Here is a 27,022-nt window from a genome sequence, read left to right as displayed (position 1 = left end):
AATAAAATACATTAGTGTGTGTCTGATTAGCATAGGCATAGGTTAGAAAGCTCCAACTAGACTGTACAATAGGAATAGTTATTACCATTTATTTATTATATTAAATATAGTACATCTAATATTTCAAAATTTATCGAACCCACCTTCAATTATTGCATCTGTTTAAAATTAATGTTTTTATTAACAATTCAAGCTTTCCTATTACATCTCAGTTTACAAATCATGGCAATTAACTATAGAATTTGACTAGCTTTAGTCTACTCGTACAGTTTAATATCGGGAACGATCTTCTCGTTGTCGTAGATCTCCTTGGCAAAGCACAGATTGGGGTAGTCAAAGGCAGCGCCAAAGCGATTCTTGCAGCCGGAGGTGGCCTTATCGCCAGGAGTGTACACGGGCTGTCCAATAATGTTGGATGTGGCGAAGTTGCAGGTCAGCACAAAGTGATTGTAGTAATCCTTGGAGAAACGCACTGCCGCACATCCAAGATGTGTGTTCTTTTCAGAGACGGCAATTGTGAACTGTGCCGCGCTCTTGTTGGGCAACTCCTGAGGGAAACTGGATAGAATCTCAGGGGATGCATTGATGCGTGCAGCAAACCATTTCTCGATTTGCTCCTTGATAATCTCTGCATCGGAATACTCCGTCTCGGCGCCACTGTAACTGAAGATGGCATTGTTCTGGCCAGCATAAGCAAACCGCTCAGTGCTGCGACACTTGTCTGGCAATGATTGGCACGTCTTCACATTGAACAGCGCCAAGTGAGTAAGCTCTTCGCACCAGGTCATCTTGGCCATGCGCACTGCCTTGGGTAAGCCCTCTATTTTTCCACCAGCCACATTGTTGCGTAGCTCATTGAAAAGCTTGAGGATCAGCTTTTGATGAGAGTCTATTTTGACTTCACGCACATCCTTGGGACATTCTGCGCTGTAGTTCTAGTGGGCAAATAATTAGAAATTATATTTAGATTAAGGAGCCTAGCCGGTGCTTACTCCCTTGTTGTTGCAGGCAATGTGCTTGTCCAGGCAAGTGGGCAGGGCACAGTAGTCAATAGCTAGAGTGACGCCCAGGAGAGCAGCTAACAGAAGCAATACCTTCATTCTGAATGTAATAACTGTTGCCACTGCTTACTCGAAACTGATGTCGAGACTGGAATTATATATGACTATTTATACTTAGTCAAAGGAAATACTTGGTATATGAGAACCATTTGTAAAAATATTTTCACAATTGTATTCGACAGAAAATCTGTTTTGATTTCATTGGCAGACCTCTTAATCAAAAATATGATTCCATGTCTGTTTCAATTGGGTAGCTTCCAATCCATTGCGGCAACTATAAATAGTGTAAATCGTGGAGTAGTTCCTCAGTTGCAAACTTGCATTGTATCCAAAGATGTTCAGTAAAGTAACAGGATTCTTTGTGCTGGCCACAGCTTTAGTGAGCCTTGTAGCTGCTATTGACTATTGTGCTCTGCCCACCTGTCTGGACAAGCACATTGCCTGCAACAACAAAGGAGTAAGCACCAGCTAGGCTCCTTAATCTAAAAATAAATCATTATTATTTTCCCACTAGAACTACAGCGCAGAATGTCCAAAGGATGTGCGTGAAGTCAAAATAGAGCCTCATCAAAAGCTGATCCTCACACTGTTCAATGAGCTACGCAACAATGTGGCTGGTGGAAAAATAGAGGGCTTACCCAAGGCAGTGCGCATGGCCAAGATGACCTGGTGCGAAGAGCTTACCCACTTGGCGCTGTTCAATGTGAAGACGTGCCAATCATTGCCAGACAAGTGTCGCAGCACTGAGCGGTTTGCTTATGCTGGCCAGAACAATGCCATCTTCAGTTACAGTGGCGCCGAGACGGAGTATTCCGATGCAGAGATTATCAAGGAGCAAATCGAGAAATGGTTTGCTGCACGCATCAATGCATCCCCTGAGATTCTATCCAGTTTCCCTCAGGAGTTGCCCAACAAGAGCGCGGCACAGTTCACAATTGCCGTCTCTGAAAAGAACACACATCTTGGATGTGCGGCAGTGCGTTTCTCCAAGGATTACTACAATCACTTTGTGCTGACCTGCAACTTCGCCACATCCAACATTATTGGACAGCCCGTGTACACTCCTGGCGATAAGGCCACCTCCGGCTGCAAGAATCGCTATGGCGCTGCCTTTGATTACCCCAATCTGTGCTACGCCAAGGAGATCTACGACAACGAGAAGATCGTGGCCGATATCAAGCTGTTTTAGATTTCATTTTAATGCTAGTTCAATTTTGTAAACTAATGATGTGACCCCAACGAAATGTGAATCAAAGCAAATGGTAATAATATTGATAATAGCTAAACGATTATTTAAAATAAAACTTAGATTGTTTGAATTTAAAAAGTTAGATATTTTTTGAACGAGTTGGCAGCACTGTTCATTATTTAAGGCGAAATGTTACGCGAAGTACTTCGAATTGGCAGCAGACGTAGCTTTAGCTATAAATCCGTGCGGCGTCCAAACTTAGCTGCAGTTAAGGACAACGGCAATGCAAATACGGAGCAGAAGCCAATGCCCAGCGCACAACCCAATGGTGACTTGACCAAACAGCTGAGAGCCAAAATGCTGGCCACGGGACCCATAACAGTGGCCGAGTACATGCGGGAGGTGTTGACAAATCCAAATGCCGGCTACTATATGCACCGTGATGTATTCGGACGTGAAGGTGACTTTATAACATCACCAGAGATTTCACAGATATTTGGCGAAGTGAGTGATGGAAGCAGCTAACGTAAGGCATGTGTCAAAGATTTCTTCTTCTAGCTGGTGGGCATATGGCTAATCAACGAGTGGCAGAAGCTGGGCAGCCCCTCGCCGTTTCAGTTTGTGGAACTAGGCCCGGGTCGTGGTACACTTGCGCGCGATGTGCTCAAAGTATTGACCAAATTTAAGCTGGGCGCCGAGTTTAGCATGCATCTGGTGGAGATTAGTCCGTTTTTGAGCAAGGCACAAGCACAACGTTTTTGCTACAAACACGAAACGTTACCAGAGGACTCACAGCTGCCGTATTATCAACAGGGCACCACTGCAACAGGCACCAATGCGTATTGGCATCGTCGACTGGAGGATGTGCCGCCGGGTTTCTCGTTGGTGCTGGCGCATGAGTTCTTTGATGCGCTGCCTGTGCACAAATTGCAACTGGTTGATGGCAATTGGCAGGAGGTGCTTATTGATGTGGAGTCAGCGTCACAGTCCACAGACTTTCGCTATGTCATATCCAAAGCGCAAACACCTGTTGCGCGTCTGTTTAAACCTGTGCCGGGTGAAACACGCAGTTGTCTGGAATACGCACTGGAAACGGAGCGTCATGTTGGCTTGCTGGCCAAGCGACTGGAGCAGCAGGGCGGCATTTCTTTAATCATGGATTATGGACATTTTGGTGACAAAACAGATACTTTCCGTGGTTTCAAGCAGCATGCGCTGCATGAGCCGCTGCTGGCGCCTGGTTCAGCCGATCTAACCGCAGATGTGGACTTCAAGCATATGAAGCATGTGGCAGAGACAAGTGGACACATACAATGCTTTGGTCCAGTGCAGCAAGGTGAGTTCTTAGAGCGTATGCAAGGTGCAGCGCGACTGGAGCAGCTGCTGGCCAATGCGTTGCCTGAGAATCAAGAGCTAATACGCTCTGGCTACGAGATGCTAACAGCTGCTGATAAAATGGGCAGTCGCTTCAAGTTCTTAGCCATGTTCCCTGGCGTGTTGGCGGAGCATTTAAAAAAATATCCTGTGGCAGGATTTACCGAGTAGAGACTTCGAACTTCATATACAAAACTTTGTTGCTCTTAATTTTAGTTAATACATATATAATGTTTTTATAGTTAAACCAAAATGCAATAAAATACTACTATATAAATATTTAATTATTTTTGTTAGACAACTTCTGAATTATTTTTTCTGGAATGTTGTATTAATGGTTTGCATCTCGGCACTGGTGAACTGCAGCACGGCGCTAATGGCATTCAGCATATGCCGCTTGCCTTCAGCATCCCGTGTAACAATGAAGCTAATAATGACATTTTTCAGGTACTCCAGATTAGCGCCCTCACGTGTCTGACAGCGTTCCAGCCTGCGCAAATGGAAACAAATGATAAGTAAGACAAAAAATAAACAAAATGTAGGCAAACCTCACCTGTCCACTTGCTCTTCGAGGCACTCAATCTTGCCATGCATCTCCTGCTGTGCGGTCACCTTATCCTGTATGGCCTTGCGCAGCGTGCACTCGGCACTGTATTTGGATTTACGCAGAGCAGCAATTTCAATATCCTTGCGTGCCAGTTCATTGGCATAGTGCAGCATGTGACAATTCTCGCCCAGCGACAGTTTCTTGGGCTTCAGCTTAAGCTTGGCGCGTTCACGTTCACGGTCAGACTCTTCCACATCATTGCTGTCTGCATCGGAGGAGTAGGCTACAGCCTCGGCGGTGTCTAGTGTCGTTACACTGGGTCTGTGGAATACCTCAAAGGAGGTTTGCAGCGTTTTTATCTCCTGCTCCTTTTCGTCCAGCAGCTGCAGCGAACGTTGACGTTGCTTTTGCAGCAGTTGCTCCAGTTCGTTTAGTTTACAGCGTGTTTCATTCTCCAGCTCAGCCTTGGCTTCCTGCCACTTGGTGCGCTCTTGCTTTAACGCGTAGCGCATCTTGTCGCTTTGCTGCTTGAGCTCCTCCTCGGCAGCGTCTATATTATGATTAAGCACTTGCACCTTGTCCTGCAGCGTTTGTATATGCGCCTGTTGTCGTTGTATAGTTTGCTCCAGCAGCATGCGTTGCTGCTTTGATTCCTCCAGCAGTTTTTGCAGGCTCTGCAACTGCTGCTCGCACTTGACGTGACTATCCACGCTACCCACATGACCCAGCACATGGCTCAGATCCATCGGATTGGAAGAACGTGCATTGGCGCTTATAAGCAGCTTCTTTAAACGCACTAACTCGTCCACCAGTGCGCTTATGTCTGGCTCGTTGTCGCTTAGCGCAAGCGGCGCAGGCGCTGCTCTGCTTTGGCATGCCTCCAGCTCATGTAGCTGCTGCTTGAGCGCATGTATGCTATGCTGATCCTGCTGGCGCAAGCGATCATAGTTGCCTACAGTGCTGCTTAGCTCGGCTAGGCGTGCCTCCAAATTGGCCACACGTTGCTCATGTAGGGACGCTTGGCGGCGACTCTGCTCCTCGGCACGCAGCACACGTCTTTGCTCCTGTTTGATGGCCACAGCATGTTGCTCCTTCAGTTGTTGCATCTCCTGGCGCACCTGCTGCAGCACACCACCACTGTCCGCATTATCCGTAGCATTGTTTCTCTCCAGTTTGGTTTGACATTGTTTAAGCTGCGCTGTGGCCTCTTTTAGCTGCAACTGCAGCTCACGCATTCGCGTGTTCTCGGCCTCATTGCTGGCAAATTGTGTCTTAAAGTTATTAAGTTGCATTTCAATGTTCTCTTTGAGATGCCGCTCGTCGGCGTAAAGCTTTTGAAGTTCCCGCAACATAATCATTTGATTGTTAGTCTCCTTCTCGCGCTCTTGCCGTTCAATTATCCACTTCGCTTTGACTTCATCCACATCGTTTTTGGCACGCGCAGCCTGCTCCTTAGCCTTATTTAAGGACTCCTGTATTTGCTGCTCTTTTTGTGCTATTTGCGCACGCAGTTGCTTCTTGTCCGCCTGGAATGAAGCCTCCATGCGTGACTTTTCCGCAGACAGCGTGGCTAATGAGTTCATTAGCGTTATGATTTGTGTCTGCAGCTGGCCCTTGTCATCGCTGCTAACAGTGTCGTTAGCAGCTACAGAACCAGTGGCAGTAGCGCCTTCTCCATCTACATTCTGTTTGCTTACACTTGCGTCACCCACATCCTTGACACCAGTAGCTTCTGCATGCGCCGCCAAGCTTGTTTCCAACGCCTCTTTTTCTTTAAGCAATCCCTTGTATGCGGTGACCACGTCTGCATGTGCACAAACACAATGATTAATGCTATGCATATGTAATTGTTATTGCATTTTATTACCCTTTAGACGCTTTTCGTAACGCGATAATTGCTCCTTTTGCGTTGTCACCAGCGCCTCTAGCTCACGTTGTCGCTTTTCCATGATGGTTAAACTTCTTTTTTGCGCTCAAATTTAATATTTTTGTCGTGGCATAGTTTTGCAAACATTTAATTAACAAATACAAAATGAAAACAGCTGTTTGCTATCGGTCAACAAATATATCGCTGCTTGGGCAGCGCTGCCAACTTATTTTATTTTCTTATAAGGTACATTTCAAAAACTTAGCGGTTATTATTACTTAATTATCAGCCTCCTCTTTCATCATTTGCTCTATAAGGCGCTTGCGTTCCGCTGCTTGGCGCAGTTTACGCATAACCAAGTCCTCATAGTCATGGGCAGTTGCGTTATTGGTGGGCACAGTGCGTTGCTTTTCCACTGGCGGCGTTACCCATTGAAAGTGCAAAGGATTTGCGGGATCACCATGTTCATAGGACAGCACCATATCGCAGGCTTCACGTGTCTTCAGCTCAACCATAGCACGTCCACGTATTTTGGGATTCATTACAAGCGCCACTACTTCACCATATTTCTTGAGATACTTCATCAACTGTTCCTCAGTATAGCCGCCATTACTCTCATCGTTCTTCTCCGCCTTCCACTTAATTTTGATACGATGCTGCGCAGAATCAAATTTATCTTTTTCCTGTTGTTGCTGCTGCTGCTGCTCCTTGTAGTTACGCTGAAGTTGCTCCCTCATGGCCTGATGCTCCTCTTCCAGCAGCTTGGATCCTTCGCGCCGCAAACGCTCAATTTGTTCCTGCAACACTTCCTCATCGCTTTTACGTACAGTGCTATAGGGCTGCGCCGAGTGCAACTTATTTAGCGCTGCACGTTCGCGCTCTTCTAGTTCCTCCTTTAGCTTTTGGCGCTTGCTGTCCAGCTGCTTGGTTCGCAGTTCGGCTGCTTTTTTCGCCTTAAGCACTTTGTCATAAGCTGCGCGTGCTGAGGCATCACTAAGTATTTCTAAAGCCTTGGAGAGCTCATGAAATCTTTCAGCCGCCTTTGGATTGTCAGGATTCTTATCTGGATGGCAAACGAGTGCGCGTTTTCTGTATGCCTTGCGTATCTCAGTCTGGTCGGCTTCAATGGACACGCCCAGTAAGTCGTAGAGATTAACATCACTGTATTTTCTACTAGACATTGTTTAGTGCGGCCAAAAGATTGCAAACGTTTGTTTTTGTTTACAGCGTTTGTGGATCAGCTGTAAATTGTTGAACAGGTTGGCATCCCCACCGCAACAACGTGTGTCTGATTGGCATGCCGTATAATTATTTGTTATATGAATAATGCTATATAAAAACAGCGCAGTTATACAGGCACTTGAGCATAATGAGTGTCTACCACGATGAGGTTGAGATTGAAGACTTCGAATACGACGAGGAAGAGGAAATGTATTACTATCCATGTCCCTGCGGTGATCGATTTCAAATATCCAAAGTAAGTGCCAGCTGTGATAATAGCTAATAGTATTTGTTAATGAACTATTTTGTACGCTTGGCAGGAAGAGCTTATAGAAGGTGAGGAGGTGGCGCAGTGTCCAAGTTGTTCGCTTATTATTAAAGTTATTTATGATCCGGTAAGTCGAACATTTGTATATAAAAAGGAGTAAATTAAAGGATTTGCATTGCAGGACATGTTTAAGGCGGAAGAGGATGAGTCAGCCGCTTTAAACGAAAAGTTGAGTGACTTGAAGCTAGAGACGAACTAAATTCAGCATATGTTTAGTTTGATGTAATTAAATAGCTTTTCGTTTTTTATTATTTATAATTTTGTTTAACGTAAATAATACGTTGACTAGTAAACAATGAGTTTTAATTATACATAAGCACAGATACATTTGTTCAATTGATTGTATATAATGTAACTGATAATTAACTAAGTAAAATTTGCTGTTTTATGAGACAGTTCATTTTTAGTTTGGGTCTATTTTGATAATTTACATAGTTATGTGGTTATGGGGCATGCAAGAATATATAAATAATTTGATTTGAAACACAAGGAACTTTTGTAAATGTGTTACGTGTGGAACATACATAAAACAATGCTACAAAACATAATCATTTTATGCTTATTAATTAAGAATACAACTTAGGTTTAAGCACTAGATATTGTTATTCATTGCACATTGCACTTTGTTGCCATGGAGAGCTAGTGTTCCTTTGTTATGTGTGTAATATATAAATATAAACGCATTATTGCCGCGGCATATGAGAAATGTTCTTGTGTACCATGTGGAATTATAATACTTGAATTTGTGTGGTGTATACAGGATCTACTACTGTTCCAGCCAAGAGCCAACTGAATTGTTCGGTGATTTAAGCTGCAAGTAAAATAGAATTTTACTTTTAGCTATTTAATGGTTGTAAATTAAGAACTTACTTTAATGTTGAATTGTTTTAAAGTACTTTCCAGTGCCATGGCATTGCCTGAGAAATATGCTGCAATTGCATTATGGAGTAATATTAGCTGCTTGTGCATAACTTTAATGCGATTTTCATCAAGAAATTGCATTTTTATGGCAACATCACCACGCAGTTTCTCATACTGATCCTTGTGATGTGCGTAACTACGTTGTGTTTCCTCCAAGCTGCTGGCGGCCTGTGTAAGCTCGGGTTTCGTATTCTCCAAGTCCATGCGATAGGCATCAAATTCAATTCTATAAAGCAATAAGGAAATCATTTGATATAACAAATATCATTAATACTATATCTTAGCTGCTCACCTGGCTGTTTCATATTGTCGTATTGTTAGCAAAGTATCATCAATGGTCTTATTACACAATGTATTCACCGAAGAGATGAAAAAGTTCAACGCATTCAAAAGCAATTCACCATTTTTGGTTAAATTTCGTTGCGTTTCCGAATTGCAAATGAATTCCTTCTGTAGTTCGGGATTCTTTTGCGCCAAATCCGCAAAGGCATCTGCCAGTGAATGCTGCGTTATCACCACATGTTGAAAATGTGAGCTGAAGGCACGAGTTAGGCGTAATATGGACAAATATTTACGCTGTGTATCGCGTAATTGTTCGATTTGTGCCTCCAGATCCGAGTCAACAGTGCGCTGAGATTTGCCCAGCTTTTCGAGCATTATCTGACGCGTGCACTTGTATGTTGATATGCTCCAATTCTTGATGCTATCAATTTTGGAAGCACTCGTCCGTATAAGACTCTCCGGTGATGTCAACATGCCGTTAATTGCCTGTGATCCCGTCGGCGACATTGGTGTGGTGGGTGCGGAATGATTGCGCAGTGGTAAGCTAACGGTGGTGGCTAGTGGGTTGCTGGTACCGCTGCCTCCCATGCTATGGCTGCTGGCACTGCTGCTTAGTCCCATGCCCATGCCAATGCTGGCACCCTCAGTGCCTGTATGCACGGCACTACAGCTGTCGTTCATGGACGGCGTGTCCTTAAGCATTTCATGTATGCTGCGCTCCGCCATATTTCCCGTATTCTTAGTGAGTAATACAATTTAATTGCAGCTCGAAAAATCGTTTCGGCTTCTGATTTGAGGCCTTGGCTACAATGAAGTAGCAGCTTCGCAGCTTTAGAATACAATACAATGCGTTCCACAAATGTTGCTTGCTAATTTTGCACAGCAATAATAATAAATTGCAATTGCAACGCCGCCGCAATTAGATTTTAAGAATTTTTTTGTTGAGCAAAGAAAAAACACAAGTCCAAGCGTACGGTGTGACCGTTTGTGTAAAAAATACCGAAAGCCGACAAAATATTTCCAATCTAGAATACATAAGATATAACCATTTCTATTACAATTAATAAATTTATATTCAACGTACTTTGTGTTTGTCATTCAATTAATTTTTTTCAAAACCTAATTATTTTGAGTTTTACGTTATATTGAGTTACCAAAATGTGGAAGTGAAACGTAACGTATTTAGATGATGTGGCAGCACTGGCTGTGAATGTCTAAGAGACGAAGCTTCTCAATTTTTATTTGGGGGAATTCAACTATAACCAACAGCTGTGTTGCATGCAGCATTTGGTCATATAATCCTCGACATATAAGTCTTGATTTTGTTTAATTGTGCGCACAAACTATTAAAAATGGTTTACCTACAATTGCTACTAGGTCTTGGTTGCGTTGTCGCAGCTGCAGGCCTAGCTATATATTATATGTCAAATACAGTTCCTCCGGAGCCGCCGCATTCGCGCTCTGGTCGAGATCGGCGTCGTTCGCAATGCCAACACGACTTCAATCATACTAATCATCAACTGGTTCAAGATCGTCCCAGGTAAAATCAATTTGCATTTAAAATTGTAATAGTAATACTATTTATAAGCAATTTTATTTCAGTAAGCCTGGAGACTTATGCATAATCTGTCAGGAGGAAATGACAAGAGATAACATGCGTATGATGCATTGCGGACATGCTGTACACTCGGACGGTTGTTATGAAGATCATCGTAAATTTCGTCGTAACTGCCTTATTTGCGGCAGTCTTGTATTTCGGATAACTCTTCCCGGAACTAACTGCGTCATTTGCCAAGAGTCCATGGCAGAGTCTGATATGGAGTACTTAAAGTGTGAGCATGCCTTGCACAAAGGATGCCTAGCTGCGTACAAGGGACAGAAATACATGGCATGCCCTTTGTGTAAGAAAAGCCTTTAAGCTTAAACAATCTTCAGATATCTAGTTCAATTTGGTACTGATAGCCATGAAGTCCATTATTTTAGTAGTTAACGAATGATTAGTTAAACTGCAGAACTAAAGGACTGAGTGATATAGACAATCGGTATTGTTTATGAACGACTGAAAGAGCTCACAATAATCGTTGCCTCTAATTTGCACACAACAAGCAATATAAACATATATCAATATATTTTTTAATAAAACACAAGATTTTATACACATATAAAAGCGTTCGTTACACGATCATCGTTTGGAACAATAAAGGAGTTGCCTAGATTTTCTTTATTCATACAAATGCTTAAATTAATGCCTGCAAGACTGGAGCAGCGCGCTGCTGCCAGTTTTCACGCCAGCGCAGCTCCTGGAATTCTTGCAGAGTGCGCGTAAAGCGAGCTCGTGTCTCCAAAATGCTTGGGTTATTGGGAAAATTTTCAAACCACAGACGCAGCTGCTCAGCCAACTCTAAATGATCGCTAAACACGAAACCATTCTCGCCATGCTTGACTAGCTCCTTGAGGCTGTGAATACACAAATATTCAAATGTACATATGTATGTTCGAGTTGTATGCTTAAATTATTAATTACCATTTAAAGTTGTAGGCACAGACGGGTAGACCACTGCCAAACATGTCTACCACCTTCATGGGAAGATCCAAGCCACTAGTGCTCCAGTGCAGGCAGACTCCCAGATCCGCGCTGGCCAGCACACTGGGATAATCCTCGGCCTCCAGCCAAGGCGTCACTATGGACACCTTTTGCCACTGCAGCTTGGCTATCTGCGCCTCATACTGCGCCTTTTGCGGTCCCTTGCCTGTGATAATGCACAACAGTGGCGGATAGACTTGTGGCTCATCAACGGCAACATTCTCATATGATTCCAAAGCCTGAAGAAGTATGCCAAAGTCTTCATCTGGCGTCCAGCTAGTGCTGGAGACAAGTATAGCTGGACGCTGTGGCTTGTAGAGCACCGTACCATTGGCCAGCTTTTGAGTTAGCGCCGTTGTCTCCAGCATGCCAGACTGTTTAAGATCCGCGTAGCACTGTGGCATAAACTGTGGGTAATCTTTGGATAGCTTCATGTACAGCTCATGCTTCTGCGCCAGCTCTATGGGATGAAACTGTGAGGGCGCACGATCATACAACACTGTAACTGGTCTGCAAGCAAGAAGGAAAAAAGTAATGCCTATTACTATTACTTATTACCTTTGCTTACCCTATGTTCCAATTACGTTGCAGATCCTCCTTCATGGCGCTTGTGACACAAAAGTGAGTGTGTGCTTTGGCGCCAAAGTAACGCTCCAGAAGCTTGGTCAGGCGACTTAGACGACTCTTCTCGCCGCCCGGCATGCCAAGCGCCAGCACTGAGTATGTATAATTATGCCAATCGATGGCCAGCTTGGTGCGTGTGACCGCACAGTATAGATAGCAGACGACTAGAGTTGGTATGCCGGGAGGATTTTGTACAAGCAGAAAATTGGGGCGCCTTATAGATATGAGCGCTATAAGCAGACTCAGTGTTTGCCATATCGCCTTGAAGAGTAGTTTTAGCTTGGGCGTTAGATTGGTCACCGGCACTGCAGGCAACTCGTGTATTTTGCAATTGGGCTGTGCCACCGTCAGCGACTCCAGCGGACGCGTCTCCAGGTAACCAATTATGTCCACATTGTAGTTGTCTTCAAGTAGACTCTGGGCATGGTATTGCATACGTGGACTGCGTCCAATGTCGCCCAGTACTATGACGCAAGCGTTGCGTTTTCTTATCTGTAGCTCCACCATCTCCACGCAATCCCAGCTTAACCTGGATTTTGTTTATTTCAACTTTATTATCAATATTCACGATTGCTTGCGTTGTAGCTGCAGAAAGAGACAGAGACATAGAACTATTGCGACAGGGTTGTCGAATAACTTAAACGAGCGTTGCCATACGATAGCTTTTTGAAGCATTTAAATGCTGGTGACGATAGCGATAACATCGAGTTCGACTCAAATATCGTCATACAGATAACGATTTACTGACGCGTTTGTGCATGTTGTATTGTTATTGTAATTTTTGTCGCGAAGAAGAATAAACGTGTGCGCGGGTGATTGGAATTAAATTGTGGAAATTGTACATTAATTCGCTGTGGTGTGTGAGTTTACCGCTCGCACAAAAGCAGAAAATCAGAAAAAGGTTTATGAAAATAACTGCGTAAAAACTCATGCGTGTATGAGTGTGGTACACGACTATAACGGTACTTAATAAGTGCATTTCATTATTTGTTTAAGGCTGCAATATGCCTTAATGAATTTAAGTAAATGTGCATTGTTTTGTGAGTTAAGTGTATAAACAAAAACGACTGAGTAAACAATTGTCTCGCTACAATTAATTTTACCGGTAAGATTTGCATGTGTTTTCACATAGTGGTGTATGTGTGTGTGTGTGTGGGTGTATGTAAATTTTCGCCGGCAAAACAAAGTGCGCCGCAAGAATACCTCACTCCCCCGCATCCATATTTGGCGCCGTCGCTGTTCTGCCTGTCTGCTCGAAATTCTAACGGTATGGCCGCAAAAATGCCAATATGAGTCGCATGTGTGTGTGTGTGTGTGTGTGTATCCTCCTGTTATTTAGGTGTTCACCGCCATTGACTTTGACTGCGTAATTTCTGTTGCCACAAAAGTATGCAACGTTGCCTCTTTGTTGTTGTTGCTGTTTTTCTATCAATTTTCTTTCCGGCATCGTATTTTTATTTCTTTTTTTTGCATACCCGAAACAAAAGTTTGTCATTGTGTCTGTATCTGCAGCATAAACTTTTTTCTACGCGCTAAGTTACGAGTGAGTACGCTAAAAACACACACACACACAGGCATACACTATAGTTTGCGTCTGTGTCGCCAGACGAGACATGAGCGCTGCTGCCGCCGCGCCCCCTTGCAGTACCCGCCACCGCCTGCTCAGGCGCATCGTAGACAAATAGCCCAAAAGCCGCCCAGAGAGTCGAAAGCCAACGCCGCCAGAGCCACCCCCAAATAGTACTCTGCACAGACTCTTACTGACTCACTGACTAAGGTGGCTTCTGATGGAAGGGGGAAGGGGAGTGCGCTACGTGGAGGGTTGGCCTGCAACTTTACGCCCGTTGATTTTTGATTTCTGTGCGGCCTTTTTATAGCTCTCCTGTATATGTACAAAGTTTTGTTTCATTTAGCTATTCTCTATTCACATTTGGCATAGAAAAGTTGCAGTCGCCGTCGCCGGTCTAGACGATGGTCCATGACCAGGAAATGCGTCTTGACACTATCTATGTAAAATGGACTTGACATTCATATGCATAACATAAATATATAATAATATCTTGATAATGCAAGCGGAAACATAGGCGCATGTATAAAAAACATAAATTTTTAATAGCTGTGTACAAATTTTGTTGGAGTTTCTATAGTTTAACTAAAAGTTTTATAGCTGAAATTAAAAATCACTGAATATCACAAATAGTTATTGTTAAAAATTTGCAAAGTCATAGCGGATGTGCTCACAAAGCATCAGCTGATGGTTGTTTTCTCGCTTACATCTCAATTTCTCAATTTTTGACAGAATAGTTATCTTGCTCGTCATCGTTAACTCTTTTGCCATTTCTTCTCTTTGCAGCACATATCATAAAGGATTATATTTGAATGAATCGAAAGATAAACTTGTTATCTTGAATATTAACAAACGAACAGCTGAAAGTGTTAATAACTCACCAAAGCGTTGACTAATTGGAATACACAGCGACAGGTGAGTTCATTTACTCATTATTTGCAAATTCAGAAAGTCGAACAAGTCGAGCCGAGTACAGTTTTGTGGCAGCTGCAAATGTAGCGCGTGTAATGGCAAATAAAACGCACTGAACAAACTTCCGTCTTGCCACATACTTGGGCTATAATTAAAGATATGTACGCATTCAAAGGCAGCGCAGGAGGGAGCGAGCTAGGCGAGTGAGCTAGAGATAAGGCAAGGCATAGGGCTCGTGGCGACAAGTGTGGCATGCCACATGCTTATGGCTATTTCTGTTGTTTGCTGTCTGTCGGTTTTAGTGTCGCTCAGCCATTGATCGGCGCCAAGTGCCTGCGCCTTTGACATTTGTTCAACGAAAAGAAAGAAATCACAAACATGTGTTTCTTTTTTAGAATCTAGCAAGATTTATCTCAATGACTGTGTCTGTGTTCAAATTTAGCTGCGTCATTGAAATTAGGCTGCTATACTTACTACTATTTCTACTACTAATTTCACTGCTACACAATATTTTTATTTTTACTGCACAATTTTTAGCAAAACATTTGAACTGAACCAGTCTATTTTACTAATTCTACTGCAATAATATTTATTTATTATATTTACCCAATACAAAGAAAAAAAGTTGTGAGTGCGAATATCAAAATCAAATACAAGCGATATCAATACTACAAAATTCAATTTAAAATCAAATTAAGTTTTGTAAACATTTTTATTTGCCTGCACTCTATTTCAATTTAACGAATTTGGCTTTAGATATAGCAGTATATATATCTGTGGAGTTTGTCGCACAATTAGTTGCTAGTTTGACAAAGAGTCGGACTGACAGCGGCGTAAACTTGGACAACTATGCACATAGTTGGGATGTCACTTTTGCAGTGTTTAGGGCGACTCTACGCCAAGTTGATGCCCTGCGGGCATTGACGTTGTTGTGTATAGCGCTCGGACTAACGAAAAGTGGTTGTAGGGAAGCTGCTGCCAACTGCAGCGACAGCTACAACGACAACTAACGGGACATTGAGATGGGGCAGGGCACCTCACTCACTGCACTCAGAATGCCAAAAAGAGAGTGAGAGAGAGAGAAAGGGAGCGGCAGAGTGAGAGAAACTGCCTCGAGTGGCGTCAACTGCAAAGTGTTATTAAGTTGAGTTGTTGTTGTTATTGTTGCTGCTGCCGCCTTTGGGGCATATTTTGCACCTTTTACGTTTATTGTGACATTATGTTTTAAATAATGGACAACAGCGACAGGACACGCAAAAAACAAAGCAACAAAAGTAAAAGCAAAGTAAACATTTTATCAGCACAACAAGCAATAAGTGTATGCGCCGCCCTTAGCCAGCCTCTTACTGTTAGTGGCTGTGGGCACTGTGTTAGTTTTTCTTGTTCCACTGTGTGCTTTGGGTTTGTGTTTTTTCATTCTCTCTCTCTGTCTCTTTGCACTTTGACATGCTTTGCACTTTGTGCACAAATAAAAAGCTGAGCCACAACAAAACGAAACTGTAAAGAAAAAGCAGCATTTAGCTAATGTTTTTGCAAAATGATTGCAAAGAAAAGAAAAAGTTGTTGCTTAAGCTTTAGTGTGTAGCTTTAAAATCTCAATTATTAATGTAGGCTGCACATTAGTCGATGAGCACAACGAGCTACAAATTAAAGAGAGTGAAGCAAAAACTGCAAGCTCAAGTCGGCACGTGGTGCTTGTCACAAAATGTGAGAATGAGCAGCACAGCGCAGCGGCGGGGCTTAACAAGTTGACAAAGAGGGGGCGGCGGACCCCCCACAACGACAGACGACAGCAGCAAAATGCAAGCCCCTGCCGCTGAGTAAGTGAGTCATTTAGCTAAAGAGCGTGAGTGTGGGGTAAATCGAAAAAAAAAGCATTGCGCTTGTTGTTTTTGTTGTGGCTTTACGCTCATTCGCGTTCACACGCTCTCACACTCACGCCGCCGCTCTTCTTCTCTTTTTAGTATAAATTATGTTGGCAGCGTGCCCAACTCTGCGCTTGCATACGTGTGTGTGTGTGTGTGTTTGTCTGTGTGTCTATCCTAGCACCTTTCGGCTGTCAATTAAGAGATGCGCGTTTGCTGCCAGTTTGCGGCTTCAGACGCGCTGTTACTCTTTGCACGAAATTTCGTGCACATTATGAAATCAACACGCGTAAATTTCGTAAAATGTTTTTTGCCAAATATTTTCATCATCATCAGAGCAGCAGCAGCAAGCGTTGTCTGTGTGCTGTCTCCACCACACACACACACACAGCATCCTAACTAACTGTTGTTGTTGTTAATGTTTTTGTTTGGGGCTTGTAATCAAATAAATGACTGCACCCAGGTGCCTACAGCTACAACTCCCACTCCCACTCACACACACACACACACACACATACTCAGCTCCCCAGTTGCTTACAAATTTGTGCTTTGCTTCAAGTTGTCTTCATTATTGGCTTTAGCTTTTGTACTGCGCTGAGTTTTTAATGATGCTCAATTTGTCGTTAATTTTCGACATTTTATTTTATGTTTTTATTTTGCTCCTTCAGCACCAGCTGAGCTGCTGCTGCTTCTTCTTCGCTTGATTGGTGCACAATTTTGTGTTGCCATTGTCATTATTTTGTATGTTGGGCAGGGCCTCGAAGTTTTGTTTTATGTCTTTGGGGCGTGCGGCGACATTTGCAGAAACTTTTGTTCATTGCTTAATGCGAAATTTTGTAGTTGCTGCCTGGCATTTGATCTATGCTCAAGCATGTCCTTTTAAGAGGCTATTAAACTGTGATTATGAGCGGACACACACACACTAACAAACAAAAAGCTCTGGGCCGACGCCTGCGTTCATTCAATTAAATATGCTGTCAAAATATTGTCAGAGTTTCAAACTGAATGATGCTTAAAGCCATTTTAGGGCGTGGCAGCAGCATGAGCAAGTTTTATTATTTGTGAAAATTGATATAACAATAAAATTGGCAATTTTATAAAATGCTAATAAATGATTGAAATTATAATTGGCTTACAACATGTAGTAGTTGTTGCCTAAATTTTAAATTTCGTATGAAATTGTTATGTGTGTTATGCGTTTAAACTGCTGAAACTTTCACAGGTGCCTAAAGTTGTGTGGCACAATTTCTTTTTATGAAGCAGCAGCTGCTGCTTTTTTTTAATGCACACACACACACTCTCGAGAACGGAAATGCTTTACTCTCATTACCCATTGTTGCTGTTGTGGAACGCATTATTGTTATTATTATAATGCATTATTGTTGTTGAAGTGACGTCTTTAACTTTAGCATAGAGCACTAAACTCGCTCTATCTCTAGCGTCAGGCAAATGTGCAACAATTGACAACAGAAACAGACGCCAGACACACACACACACACACACACACACACAGACACAGTTGGGGGTTGTATGGAAGCTGCGACGACATAGAGAGACAATTAAGTGTCAAGTTTTTCACGAACACAAAACGTTAGGGAAGTGCTTGGGCTACAATTGCGCTGAAAACTGAAGCGACGAGTGTTTTATGCTGTTTTACATTTGTTGCTGCCAACTGACAAGGGAGTCGCAGCGATTTGTCAACCAAACTGCAGTCTGGGCAAAGAGCAAAGCGCTACATACACTGCAATTTGTAAAATAAAAATTGTCAAGCTTAAAGCCAATTAAATTTAAATTGATAGCATTATTATTAATGCATTAAAAGCAATTAAGTTTAATTAATAAATAACGCGCAAATTGTAATTTGTAGCAAAAGCTTTGTTTATGTTTTTTTTTTGTGTGTGTAGCGCAACGGGGCGTATGTGTAACTTCCGATTTGAATGCAGAGCTTGCGCTGCGAGGCAGCACAAAGTGGATTATGTGCACTCACTCACTCTCTCCTTCTCGCTCTTACTCGCTTTGTGTGCGCATTTCATTTGCCTACCAATTTTACTGCAAAAACTCCTCACCCCCCACTCCCCACTGCAGCAATTGCCAACAAAAGCCGCTTACAACACTTGAGGCGCGCAACAACATTTTGTTGTGGCACTTTGCTTGTTAACTGTTGTTGCAATTGTTGTTGCTACCAACTAGACTCTGACTGCAGTTAAATTACAATTGTTCGCTTTGTTGCACACACTTGTTTGCAGATTTTTGCCGCCTAACATTCTAAGCCAATTTTTATGTTCGCTCGCTCGCAATTGTTATTGCAATTGTGGACTGAGCCTGGGCGCTTATTGTTCATATGCTAATCGCATTTAGTTAACATGTGTGTGTGCCTTTAAAGCTAACGCATAATTGTTGCAAAAATTAACATTTTTATTTATTAACGCTGACAGCAGCAAAGCGACCAACATATAAATTGAAATATATATAGAGTGTGCTATGTACAGCAGCTGATGTTGCCAAAAGTTTAAACATTTTACATGGCTCAACACGCAAAAACCGCTGCATTTGCATATGTATATGTAAACACACAGACACAGCTACACACACACGCACAACAAGTTAACTTCATTTGCATGAAATGCGACGCGTTGCAAACAACTGTAAAGTAAAACTATAAAACAAAACTTAATGCACAACGAAAATTGAATACGCTAGCCACAGACACTGAGCTACACAAATATATAAAATATATATGCAATATAAGCTTGTCTATAATGCTGCTAATTAGTCATAAACTATGTTAAGTTATTTATATAAATTAAGCAGTCTAGGTAAGTCTTAAGCGCTGGCAAGTGTATAAAGCAAACAGCGTAAACATTTTCCCAACTGCACTTGTAAAAACAAAAGTCGCAGTATTTTAAATTTGCAACAGGAAACAGGATAAAGATAAACAGCGCTGCAAAGTTAGCTTTTTATAGCTGCTTTTTAGCTATTTTTTAAATGCTAAAAGTAAAGCTGCATTTCTAAAAACAAAAACATAATTTTAAATCATTTTTAAATTTAATTTTAAATAATTTATGTAAGCTTTTTCTTTAATAAATAAATTTAAAATTTAAAAAACAGCAGCTAGCTATTTGTTTTGTTTTTTTAATGCCACTTTTTAACTATTAAAAGTTAGCAACACTGACAGACATATATATATATGCACATATATGCGCCACAAAACTCGCAGCTAAGTGCAACTGCTGCAGCAACATTTTTAACAAGCAACCACTTTTTTGTATTAAAACTTATTAAATTTTTCGCTGCTGTCGTAAAGCATAAAGTTGCTGTCAAAAGTATGCAGCCATTCAACTAATTAAAAAAAGAGCAAAACTCTTTATGCTACGCGCAATTTGCTGCGCATTTTAATTTTGTATAAACTATAGCGCTAGATTTTTATTAAAGAGTCAAGACGTGCCACAGCTGCCACATGGCTCAGAGTTCGACGCGGCTCAGCATTTGTAAATCCTTGTTAGCCTTTCAGCATTTGCTGCTGCTGCTTCAGCTGCTGCTTTGGGGCGCGCATTTTCTCGCGCATTTTATGCAAATGTAAATTACTTGTACATATATTTCATTTCATTTGGCCCCAGCTTAAGCGTGGGGCATGCCACACCAAGCCAGCCCAGCCATCAAGTCGATGACAGTCACCACATTTGCCACATTTGGTTGACAGTTGAGCTGCAGCTTATTGGCTGCTTCCTTTTCATATGGAGCGTAGTACTTTAAATGTGAGTTGCGTGACTTTTTTTTTTTTATATCTCATACTTTGTTGCCTGCCACTTGGCACTTGCAACATGTCAACATAACGTTATTGCTGCTTATACTGATGAGCGTAATTTGGTTCGGCTGCAAAGTTTTTCACGTTTTGGTAGCTTTATTAAATGACGCATAATTTAGCAGCGTGTGGATTTCGTTTTATGCGCAGGTGAGAATTTGCATTGGTTTGAAGAGAAAAGCAGTGATAAGCATTGAGAGTAGAGAGCGCAATGTTGATAATAAAATAAATTAGTATATTAGTTGTAAACTTTAAACTCTTCACGACAATTCCCTTTGGATTTGTGCCACACAAATCAAATGTAACTTTCGTTTGCTTGCGACACAAATAAATAACATGAAAGGCAATTTTCCCTTGAGCTATGGTGGCCCCAAAAAAACTTTCGCTCTAATGACGATGTTACCAATTTAATAGCCCATGCTCAACTAGGCCAATAGCAAAAGAAAACTCACCCCCAAGTGGCAAGTTCAAGGCTTGATAAACACACACGCAAGTCTAACAAACAATCGATTAATTGCTGCTATATATAACATATCGATTAAATAATTTAACCTGTCCTACAGTTAATTGTGCATTGCTTTTAATATTTATGTCAATAATAACATTTTTCATTACATTTTTGCTTTGTACGTGCATCCTGTCATCAATAAGATATCAAAAATCGATTAAGCTCGCCAGCCCCCAAGCCCAACCCAAAGGAATTTTTAGGCTTGCGCACATTTAATTGACAAATGTTTTTAAAAAACGCCAGCAATTGCTTTTAATAAATTAATTTAAGTGTAATTTTATTAATTGGCTTGAAATACTTGCAGACATGACACTCTAATTGATAATGCGCTTTAAAATATCCAAAACTTTTTTGCTTGCGTGTAGCGCAGTGTTGACAGTCGAACCAGTTTGAAGGTTGCCCCCAAATCTAACAGCTGCCAATTGCTGCTGCTGCTGCTGCCCCGCAGCTTGAACAACAATAAAACAACTTGCCATTAATTTTGCTGCAAAGCTAATGCTGCAAATTATATAGCCCAACGTACCGTTCGTTGCAGCTACGAAAAATTTGGGTTACCCTCATCACAGCCACACGCACAACAAAAAAAAAAGCAAAAAACCTGCTCCAACTGCGGAACAGACAACGAGTGTCCATCAATCGCCCCTTGCATTGAACTCGAAAAAACTGAAAACAGGCTGCCAAAAGGCTAACAGATGTCGTCGTTGTGTTACCTTCATTTACTTTCGGCTTACCTGCGCAGCTTTCGTCTCTGCGCTTTAGGCTGCTCTTTGATTTTGCGGCAGGTGCAAAATTTTTGTGTATCGTTGTTGATCTTGCGTTTCGTTTGCTTTGCGTTTCGTTTTCAGTTTTATACTTTGTTGATCCGTCTTTAACTGATTTGCTGTGCGCACACCTGCTGTTTGCCTTGTCTATATTGTTTCCTTATGCGCAGGTAGTCGTCCTTTTTTGCGCTATTATAGCCTTTTGTTTAACTTGTCTGCGTCTGCGCTTTTGTTAATTTCTTAAGTGGATATGCTTAAATGCTTATCTGAGCTAGAGAGACATTGTCCATGCTCATGTCAAAATAATAGTCGTATATTTTCTAGGCGCTGCTACTGTTGCATGTGTTAATAGCTACGCCTTAAATTAGCACAGCTGACAAGTCAATTAGAAGGGGTATTTATGGCAGGTAGGCAAAAGGGCTAAACTTGCTTTGATATCAATTAAATATATATACTATAGGAATAGTAAGAGCTTAGGGTCTTTAAGAGCTTGCAAGCCAACGTTTTGCATGTAAACTTAGTTCAGTTGCAGTTTGATTTTAAAATCGCGCATTTCTGTTGCTTGTTGTTCTATAAAATTGAAGTTTGGCTCATACTTAAAACTTAATTTCTGTATTCTGTATTATACTGCATTTTTAGCAAACATTAAAAGCAAAAGTAATACAACATTGCATATATTGAATGAAAATTTCATGCTTAGTGCTATAACTAAACTAAAGTAGCATTTTTAATAAATTTAAGACTTGTTAGTTGCTAGGCAAAGCATTGAAAACATAGACTAGTTAGTTTTAGTTAGAATCGCTTAGTTAGAATTATTATTATGCTGCTGCTGGCAGCGCGTTCACTGCTTGTTGTTTAGTCGCCAAGGGCTCAGACACAACTGACCTAAAGGCCTCGCTGGCAGCCACTCACACATAGATCATAGTGCAATATTAAAAGTTGAGAGCGCAAGTCTCTAAGAGAGCGTGAGCGACAGCCAATGCGCTTGCTGTCAAAGCAAAAACCAAACACCCAACACACATACAAAGCGCAGAGCGAGAGCAGCGCTGCTTTCGTTCGTATGCTCTCGATCGCTGTTACGACTGAACGAAAGCAGCGCTGCTCGCTCTGCGCTTTGTGTGTGTTTTTTGCTTTGACAGCAAGCGCTGTACACAAATAGAAACTGAGAGTGAGAGATAAACTGCGCTACAGGCTTAGATAAGCATCACTAACACTAAGCACAATTTTAGTCAAAGCTACGTGCAGCTATGTGCTGCATATTAATTAGTTAATTAAGCTGTGCTTATAAGCAGAATAAATTAAATGATTTGTTTGTATAATATGAGTGTAAACTATTTGTGTGCCTTACTGCTGCTTTAAGCTTTTGCTTGACACGCCCGCTTATTATGATTTATCTAACGCGGCGTATTTTCTTCATTAAAACAAATCAGCTGCCGCAGAAACTTTACTTTTGCCAACTAGCACTTGAAATTCTAAGTAATAAAAACAACGAACGAACACACGAAATGCTTCAACTTGAACCTGGCAACGCTGCGCGCGCTCTTACTCACTCGCTGCCTCTCTCTTTCTCTACAGTTGCTACTTCCACTTCCCATTTGCTCATCTTGAAGCATTGCACTTGGCGTTGTTATTCCAACGCTGTCGCATTGTTTGACAGCAAGCAAAGCCCCCCCAACTCTAGCTCAAGCTAGATAAAAACTTTTCGACTCTATATATAGTCTATATGTGTGTGTGTGTGGTTTGTATTGGTGGTGGTGTATGTAATGAAACTAAAGCCAAAAAATCGATAGTTAGAGAAAACGTATGCAGGCATTTATTGCTAGTCTTAATAAATTATTTGAAGGCAAGTATAACTGTTGAATTATATAACAATTTAAATACATGACTATAACTGTCTATATAAATTTGCTGCAACTGTTCTGAATGCTGTTTGAAAATTGTCATTTGACAATCGATAAGCTGGGCTGGCAGGCAAGTGAAATGCCTGGACCTGAAACTCGAGCAAAAGTTTTGAGCTCTGCAGTTATAACGAGAACATTTGACAGACGCTGAAAGGAACGTGAGTGAGATAGAGATAGAGCAGACCAACTACAGAAAAAAGGAAACGGAAATGAAAGTTGGAAGCTGCTGCTGCTGCTGGCAAAGGTACGACACTCTTCATATTGATGTGCGTTTATCACAAAGCTATACAAACGGCCCTCTCAACACAGAGAAAAAACTGAAAAAGGACCAAAGCCACTTGAGCCAGCAAAGTTCAAAGCTCGAGTGCAAATGAGAAACGACTATCGATGCCTGGTAAATTTATCAATTCAGCACTTGGACTTCAAATTGACAAACGAGCGTAGCTTGAAATTGAAAAATGAACAGAAAGTGCACAAAATTTCAGCAATATGCAAAGAGAATTCAAGGCAAGTTGACGCTAGAACTGATACTAACTCAATTACAAATTGTTATAGACACACACACACAGACACATCACATGCTGAAGTTGTTAACAGGCATTGGCCTCATTGTGGTCGCCTGCGTGTTCTTATCAGGCAGTTGATTGTGGTTGTTGCCCCCAACCCCCCCCCAACATTCGTCACTTGCAACACGGTATCTTTCGTTTTATTTACCTTACCGTTCTGCATTTGGGTTTCGGTGACAGTTGTGTGTGGCGTACACTGAGCGAAACAAGTTGTAGTTAAAGCGTAGCACAATTTAAATTTGATGTGCTCTAAATTTAATGCTTTTCTTTTAAAATTTTTATATTTTTAATATAATATTTGCTTAATTTTTTGCTGTGCATTTATGTGCCCACTATGTGTGTGTTTGTTTATGTATGTGTATCACTTTCCTAAATAGCTCTACTTCATATCATGACAGCCAGACCACCTAGTTTTGTTTTATATTTTTTCTTTTGCTGCATGAAGTTGCCTAAAAACATTTTTCAGTCGCTTTTGTTTGCCGTCAGTCAGTAGCACAAACTGCTGGTGTTTGTTGTTGTTGCTGTTGCTGCCTGCCTCAGATTTTAGCGTAATTTATGTTTCTATGCCGCATGCACAGGTTGCGCTTTGTCTGCGTTCGTTGACTTCAGCTAGTCTATTAAAACTTTTAGTTAAAGCGGCTTGTTTGGTAAGATTTGTAAACAAATTTTAGTGCATTTATCTTTGACTGTCAGCTTAAACTCTCATTTAGCCAGGCTAAGAGCGAGCGCGCGCGTTTCAATGCGTTTGCTGATTAAGTGTGCCAGATTGCCTTTTGGCCAAAGTATCTGAGCGCTGCCTGTGCCAGATCTTAATGAGCTACTGCAGCAGCAGCAGCAGCAGCAGCTGCGCTTACAGGAAGACACACATACTTCCGCAGCAGGCGTAGCTTACTCGGGGGGGACAGTTTTTATATATGCGGCCATGATTAATCTCAACACTTTCCGACTCATTAATTTTCACTGCCCAAGCTTTAATAGCAGCAACTTGCGTTTAAGGCTGAGCGCATGATGCAAACATAATGAAGAGCGAGTGGCACTTTGGGGTTAAAGGGCACTGAGAAAAAAGCGGCTAAGCTGTTGCAATGAGTACAATAATGATAAAGCAAAATAAAAGTATTTTGCTCTAAACTGAGCATAGGTTATTTTTGTTGCACAATTACGCGCAATTAATGAGCGCAGCATAAAGTTAAAAGCAGCTATAAGCAAGTTATTAAAGTTGTATTACATTTGGCATTACGATTGGGCTAAGTGCAGCTGGTCAGCTGCTGGGGTGACTTGCTGAGTGGTACAGCATTTGTTAATGACAATAAGGTGTTAAAGTAAGGTGTAAGGCACTCCAAGCAATGTTTCAAATGAAATATATATGTATGTCATAAAAATGGCCAACAACTGAAATTGGCAGCTGCTCGTTTGGCCCACAGCTTGAGTGGGGAGTGCGCTGTGCTGGGGTGGCTGAGTGGGTCAGTTCGTCCTTCCATTTGGTTTAGCTTTTTCATTTTTTGTTGGGTTGCTAAGGGCAACACCCTAATCTATTTACTAGCAGTCGTTAAATGTTGTTCGAGAAAATGTTACGTATTTATTTTGTGCAGTATACTAAACAAAATTACATTTGTAGCTTTAATTTATTGATATATTTCGTATGTGTGTGTTTGGGGTTGCTGCGCGCACACATACCAAAGGTGTTTGTTAGCTTTGCTGTGTGGGTCAGGCGCAGGTTGCGTGTGTGTTACACATGAGGCGTGAAAATTGCCAACTAATAGCAAAAGGTAACGCAAAAAAGGGTTTTGCTCTAATGATGCGCCTGGGAGTCGCAAGCACGTGATGGACGCACAGACTGACTGAGCGACTGTAGCAGATTTGGCGGCAACATTTGCAGCTTTGCCTGTCTGCTTGTCGCCAAACTAATCCGTCGTTTAAGTGGCCATAAATTAAGTTAAGAATTTCAACATTTTTGGCTCGTTAACTTTGAAAACAAAATCCTTGCACTTCAACTCAAGTCTGGCACTGCTGTCTGGCTATTTGCATACGACAGCGTTGCAACTAGCAGTAGCACTTGGGGCAAAGTCAAACTGTCGCTGTCGCTCCAGACAACAAAGCAGCAGCACCCAAGCATTTATCATTGTTGGCCACTTTTTAAATTTCAAACTGCATAAATTTTCAAAATTAAAGCAGCGCATTTATTTTTTGGCTAGCGGCGCAACATTTTGCATTGCCATTTAAATAGTATAAATGATAAATGTAAATTGTTATATTTTATTGTGTAGCTGCTGCTGTTCTAAAAGTTAAACATGATTTCCTTATTTATTTCCATTTCCTTTTACAGCTAACCAAACCCTTTCAGCCTTTGTTGCCTTTGCTCATTTTTTTCACAATTCATTTTGTTTTCGTTTTTTTGGTGGCAAACATAAATTTGGTTTTGTCGCTGCTGCTGCTGCTTGTTTTTCTATTTGTTTTGTTTGCTGCCTGTGGCACATGGTACAGTTTGACAAGCATTGCAAGCGTTTGCCTTTTCTTTGCTTTTATTGTTTGGCAAATGAGATTTCGTTCACTTACCGTGATAAATTGTTGATAGCCTTTGAATATGTTAAGGCAAAGCAAAAGGAATGCGTGCGGAAATAAAAGCAAGTCAAGATTCTCTGGTATTTGTTTTGGAATTTGCAGTTAAACTTGATTTTATTTCATTTATTTAATGTGCTACACACAAACCAAAAGTTTTACAATTTATTTAAAGTAATTACTGCGAGTTAAATGAGTAAACAACTGTAACTCATACTAATTTATTTATGGCTTTAAGCCTTTATTTTATCTATAAGTATTCTAAGAAAATTTCGCATATATATGTTAAGCATTTATTTAATTACAACTGAAATTCATTTATTTATTGCTTTAAGCCTTTTTTAGTCTAAGTATTCTAAATAAATTGCTCATATATGTTATGCATTTATTTAATTACTGTGAGTTTAATGACTAAACAACTGAAATTCTTATTAATTTATTTAATGCTTTAAGCTTTTTTAACTGTTCAAATTTTCTAAGTATTCCAAATAAATTTCTAATATGCTATGCATTTATTTAATTACTAAATGTTGAACCACATACTAATTTATTTAATGGTTTAAGTATTACAAATAAATTTCTTATA

The 27,022-nt window shown here is 41.2% G+C and overlaps 10 protein-coding genes across 11 annotated transcripts in view; 5 read left to right on the top strand and 5 right to left on the bottom strand.

Annotated features, from left to right (window-relative positions):
- Positions 1-160: 160 nt before the first annotated feature.
- On the bottom strand, positions 161-1,145 carry LOC108603761 (antigen 5 like allergen Cul n 1). The gene is made up of 2 exons (XM_017992840.2): positions 993-1,145; positions 161-935 (listed from the first exon to the last, which is right to left on the bottom strand). The coding sequence occupies exons 1-2, from the start codon at positions 1,098-1,100 to the stop codon at positions 258-260; spliced, it is 786 nt and encodes a 261-aa protein (XP_017848329.1). The 5' UTR covers positions 1,101-1,145; the 3' UTR covers positions 161-257.
- A 225-nt stretch (positions 1,146-1,370) lies between these two features.
- LOC108603760 (antigen 5 like allergen Cul n 1) lies at positions 1,371-2,365 on the top strand. Its single transcript, XM_017992839.2, has 2 exons — positions 1,371-1,518; positions 1,576-2,365. Exons 1-2 carry the CDS (start codon positions 1,396-1,398, stop codon positions 2,248-2,250), a joined length of 798 nt encoding a protein of 265 aa, XP_017848328.1. The 5' UTR covers positions 1,371-1,395; the 3' UTR covers positions 2,251-2,365.
- Positions 2,366-2,423: 58 nt separating this feature from the next.
- LOC108603757 (protein arginine methyltransferase NDUFAF7 homolog, mitochondrial) lies at positions 2,424-3,860 on the top strand. The gene is made up of 2 exons (XM_017992836.1): positions 2,424-2,754; positions 2,809-3,860. The coding sequence occupies exons 1-2, from the start codon at positions 2,440-2,442 to the stop codon at positions 3,793-3,795; spliced, it is 1,302 nt and encodes a 433-aa protein (XP_017848325.1). The 5' UTR covers positions 2,424-2,439; the 3' UTR covers positions 3,796-3,860.
- Positions 3,861-3,903: 43 nt separating this feature from the next.
- On the bottom strand, positions 3,904-6,200 carry LOC108604688 (GRIP and coiled-coil domain-containing protein 1). Its single transcript, XM_017994244.1, has 3 exons — positions 6,039-6,200; positions 4,178-5,975; positions 3,904-4,114 (listed from the first exon to the last, which is right to left on the bottom strand). The coding sequence occupies exons 1-3, from the start codon at positions 6,118-6,120 to the stop codon at positions 3,934-3,936; spliced, it is 2,061 nt and encodes a 686-aa protein (XP_017849733.1). The 5' UTR covers positions 6,121-6,200; the 3' UTR covers positions 3,904-3,933.
- A 29-nt stretch (positions 6,201-6,229) lies between these two features.
- Positions 6,230-7,264, bottom strand: LOC108604689 (dnaJ homolog subfamily C member 17). The gene has a single exon (XM_017994245.1). The coding sequence runs from the start codon at positions 7,217-7,219 to the stop codon at positions 6,317-6,319; it is 903 nt and encodes a 300-aa protein (XP_017849734.1). The 5' UTR covers positions 7,220-7,264; the 3' UTR covers positions 6,230-6,316.
- Positions 7,265-7,321: 57 nt separating this feature from the next.
- Positions 7,322-7,878, top strand: LOC108601966 (DPH3 homolog). Its single transcript, XM_017989953.2, has 3 exons — positions 7,322-7,515; positions 7,580-7,654; positions 7,709-7,878. Exons 1-3 carry the CDS (start codon positions 7,408-7,410, stop codon positions 7,784-7,786), a joined length of 261 nt encoding a protein of 86 aa, XP_017845442.1. The 5' UTR covers positions 7,322-7,407; the 3' UTR covers positions 7,787-7,878.
- A 43-nt stretch (positions 7,879-7,921) lies between these two features.
- On the bottom strand, positions 7,922-9,746 carry LOC108601965 (arfaptin-2). The gene is made up of 3 exons (XM_017989952.2): positions 8,801-9,746; positions 8,458-8,734; positions 7,922-8,398 (listed from the first exon to the last, which is right to left on the bottom strand). The coding sequence occupies exons 1-3, from the start codon at positions 9,514-9,516 to the stop codon at positions 8,354-8,356; spliced, it is 1,038 nt and encodes a 345-aa protein (XP_017845441.1). The 5' UTR covers positions 9,517-9,746; the 3' UTR covers positions 7,922-8,353.
- Positions 9,747-9,980: 234 nt separating this feature from the next.
- LOC108603588 lies at positions 9,981-10,914 on the top strand. Its single transcript, XM_017992529.1, has 2 exons — positions 9,981-10,330; positions 10,393-10,914. The coding sequence occupies exons 1-2, from the start codon at positions 10,143-10,145 to the stop codon at positions 10,706-10,708; spliced, it is 504 nt and encodes a 167-aa protein (XP_017848018.1). The 5' UTR covers positions 9,981-10,142; the 3' UTR covers positions 10,709-10,914.
- A 38-nt stretch (positions 10,915-10,952) lies between these two features.
- On the bottom strand, positions 10,953-12,598 carry LOC108603584 (chitobiosyldiphosphodolichol beta-mannosyltransferase). The gene is made up of 3 exons (XM_017992526.1): positions 11,943-12,598; positions 11,315-11,884; positions 10,953-11,247 (listed from the first exon to the last, which is right to left on the bottom strand). The coding sequence occupies exons 1-3, from the start codon at positions 12,503-12,505 to the stop codon at positions 11,028-11,030; spliced, it is 1,353 nt and encodes a 450-aa protein (XP_017848015.1). The 5' UTR covers positions 12,506-12,598; the 3' UTR covers positions 10,953-11,027.
- A 1,826-nt stretch (positions 12,599-14,424) lies between these two features.
- LOC108603583 (protein tincar) overlaps positions 14,425-27,022 on the top strand; it is a 44,156-nt gene continuing 31,558 nt past the window's right edge. For both annotated transcript variants that reach the window (XM_017992523.1, XM_017992525.1), the window contains exon 1: positions 14,425-14,480. The gene's annotated coding sequence lies outside the window, so the exon portion shown is untranslated. The remainder of the gene's footprint in view (positions 14,481-27,022) is intronic.

Source organism: Drosophila busckii, chromosome 3R (assembly GCF_011750605.1).
Source record: "Drosophila busckii strain San Diego stock center, stock number 13000-0081.31 chromosome 3R, ASM1175060v1, whole genome shotgun sequence".
NCBI lineage: Eukaryota > Metazoa > Arthropoda > Insecta > Diptera > Drosophilidae > Drosophila > Drosophila busckii.
This window is presented reverse-complemented; position numbering and strand designations above follow the sequence as displayed.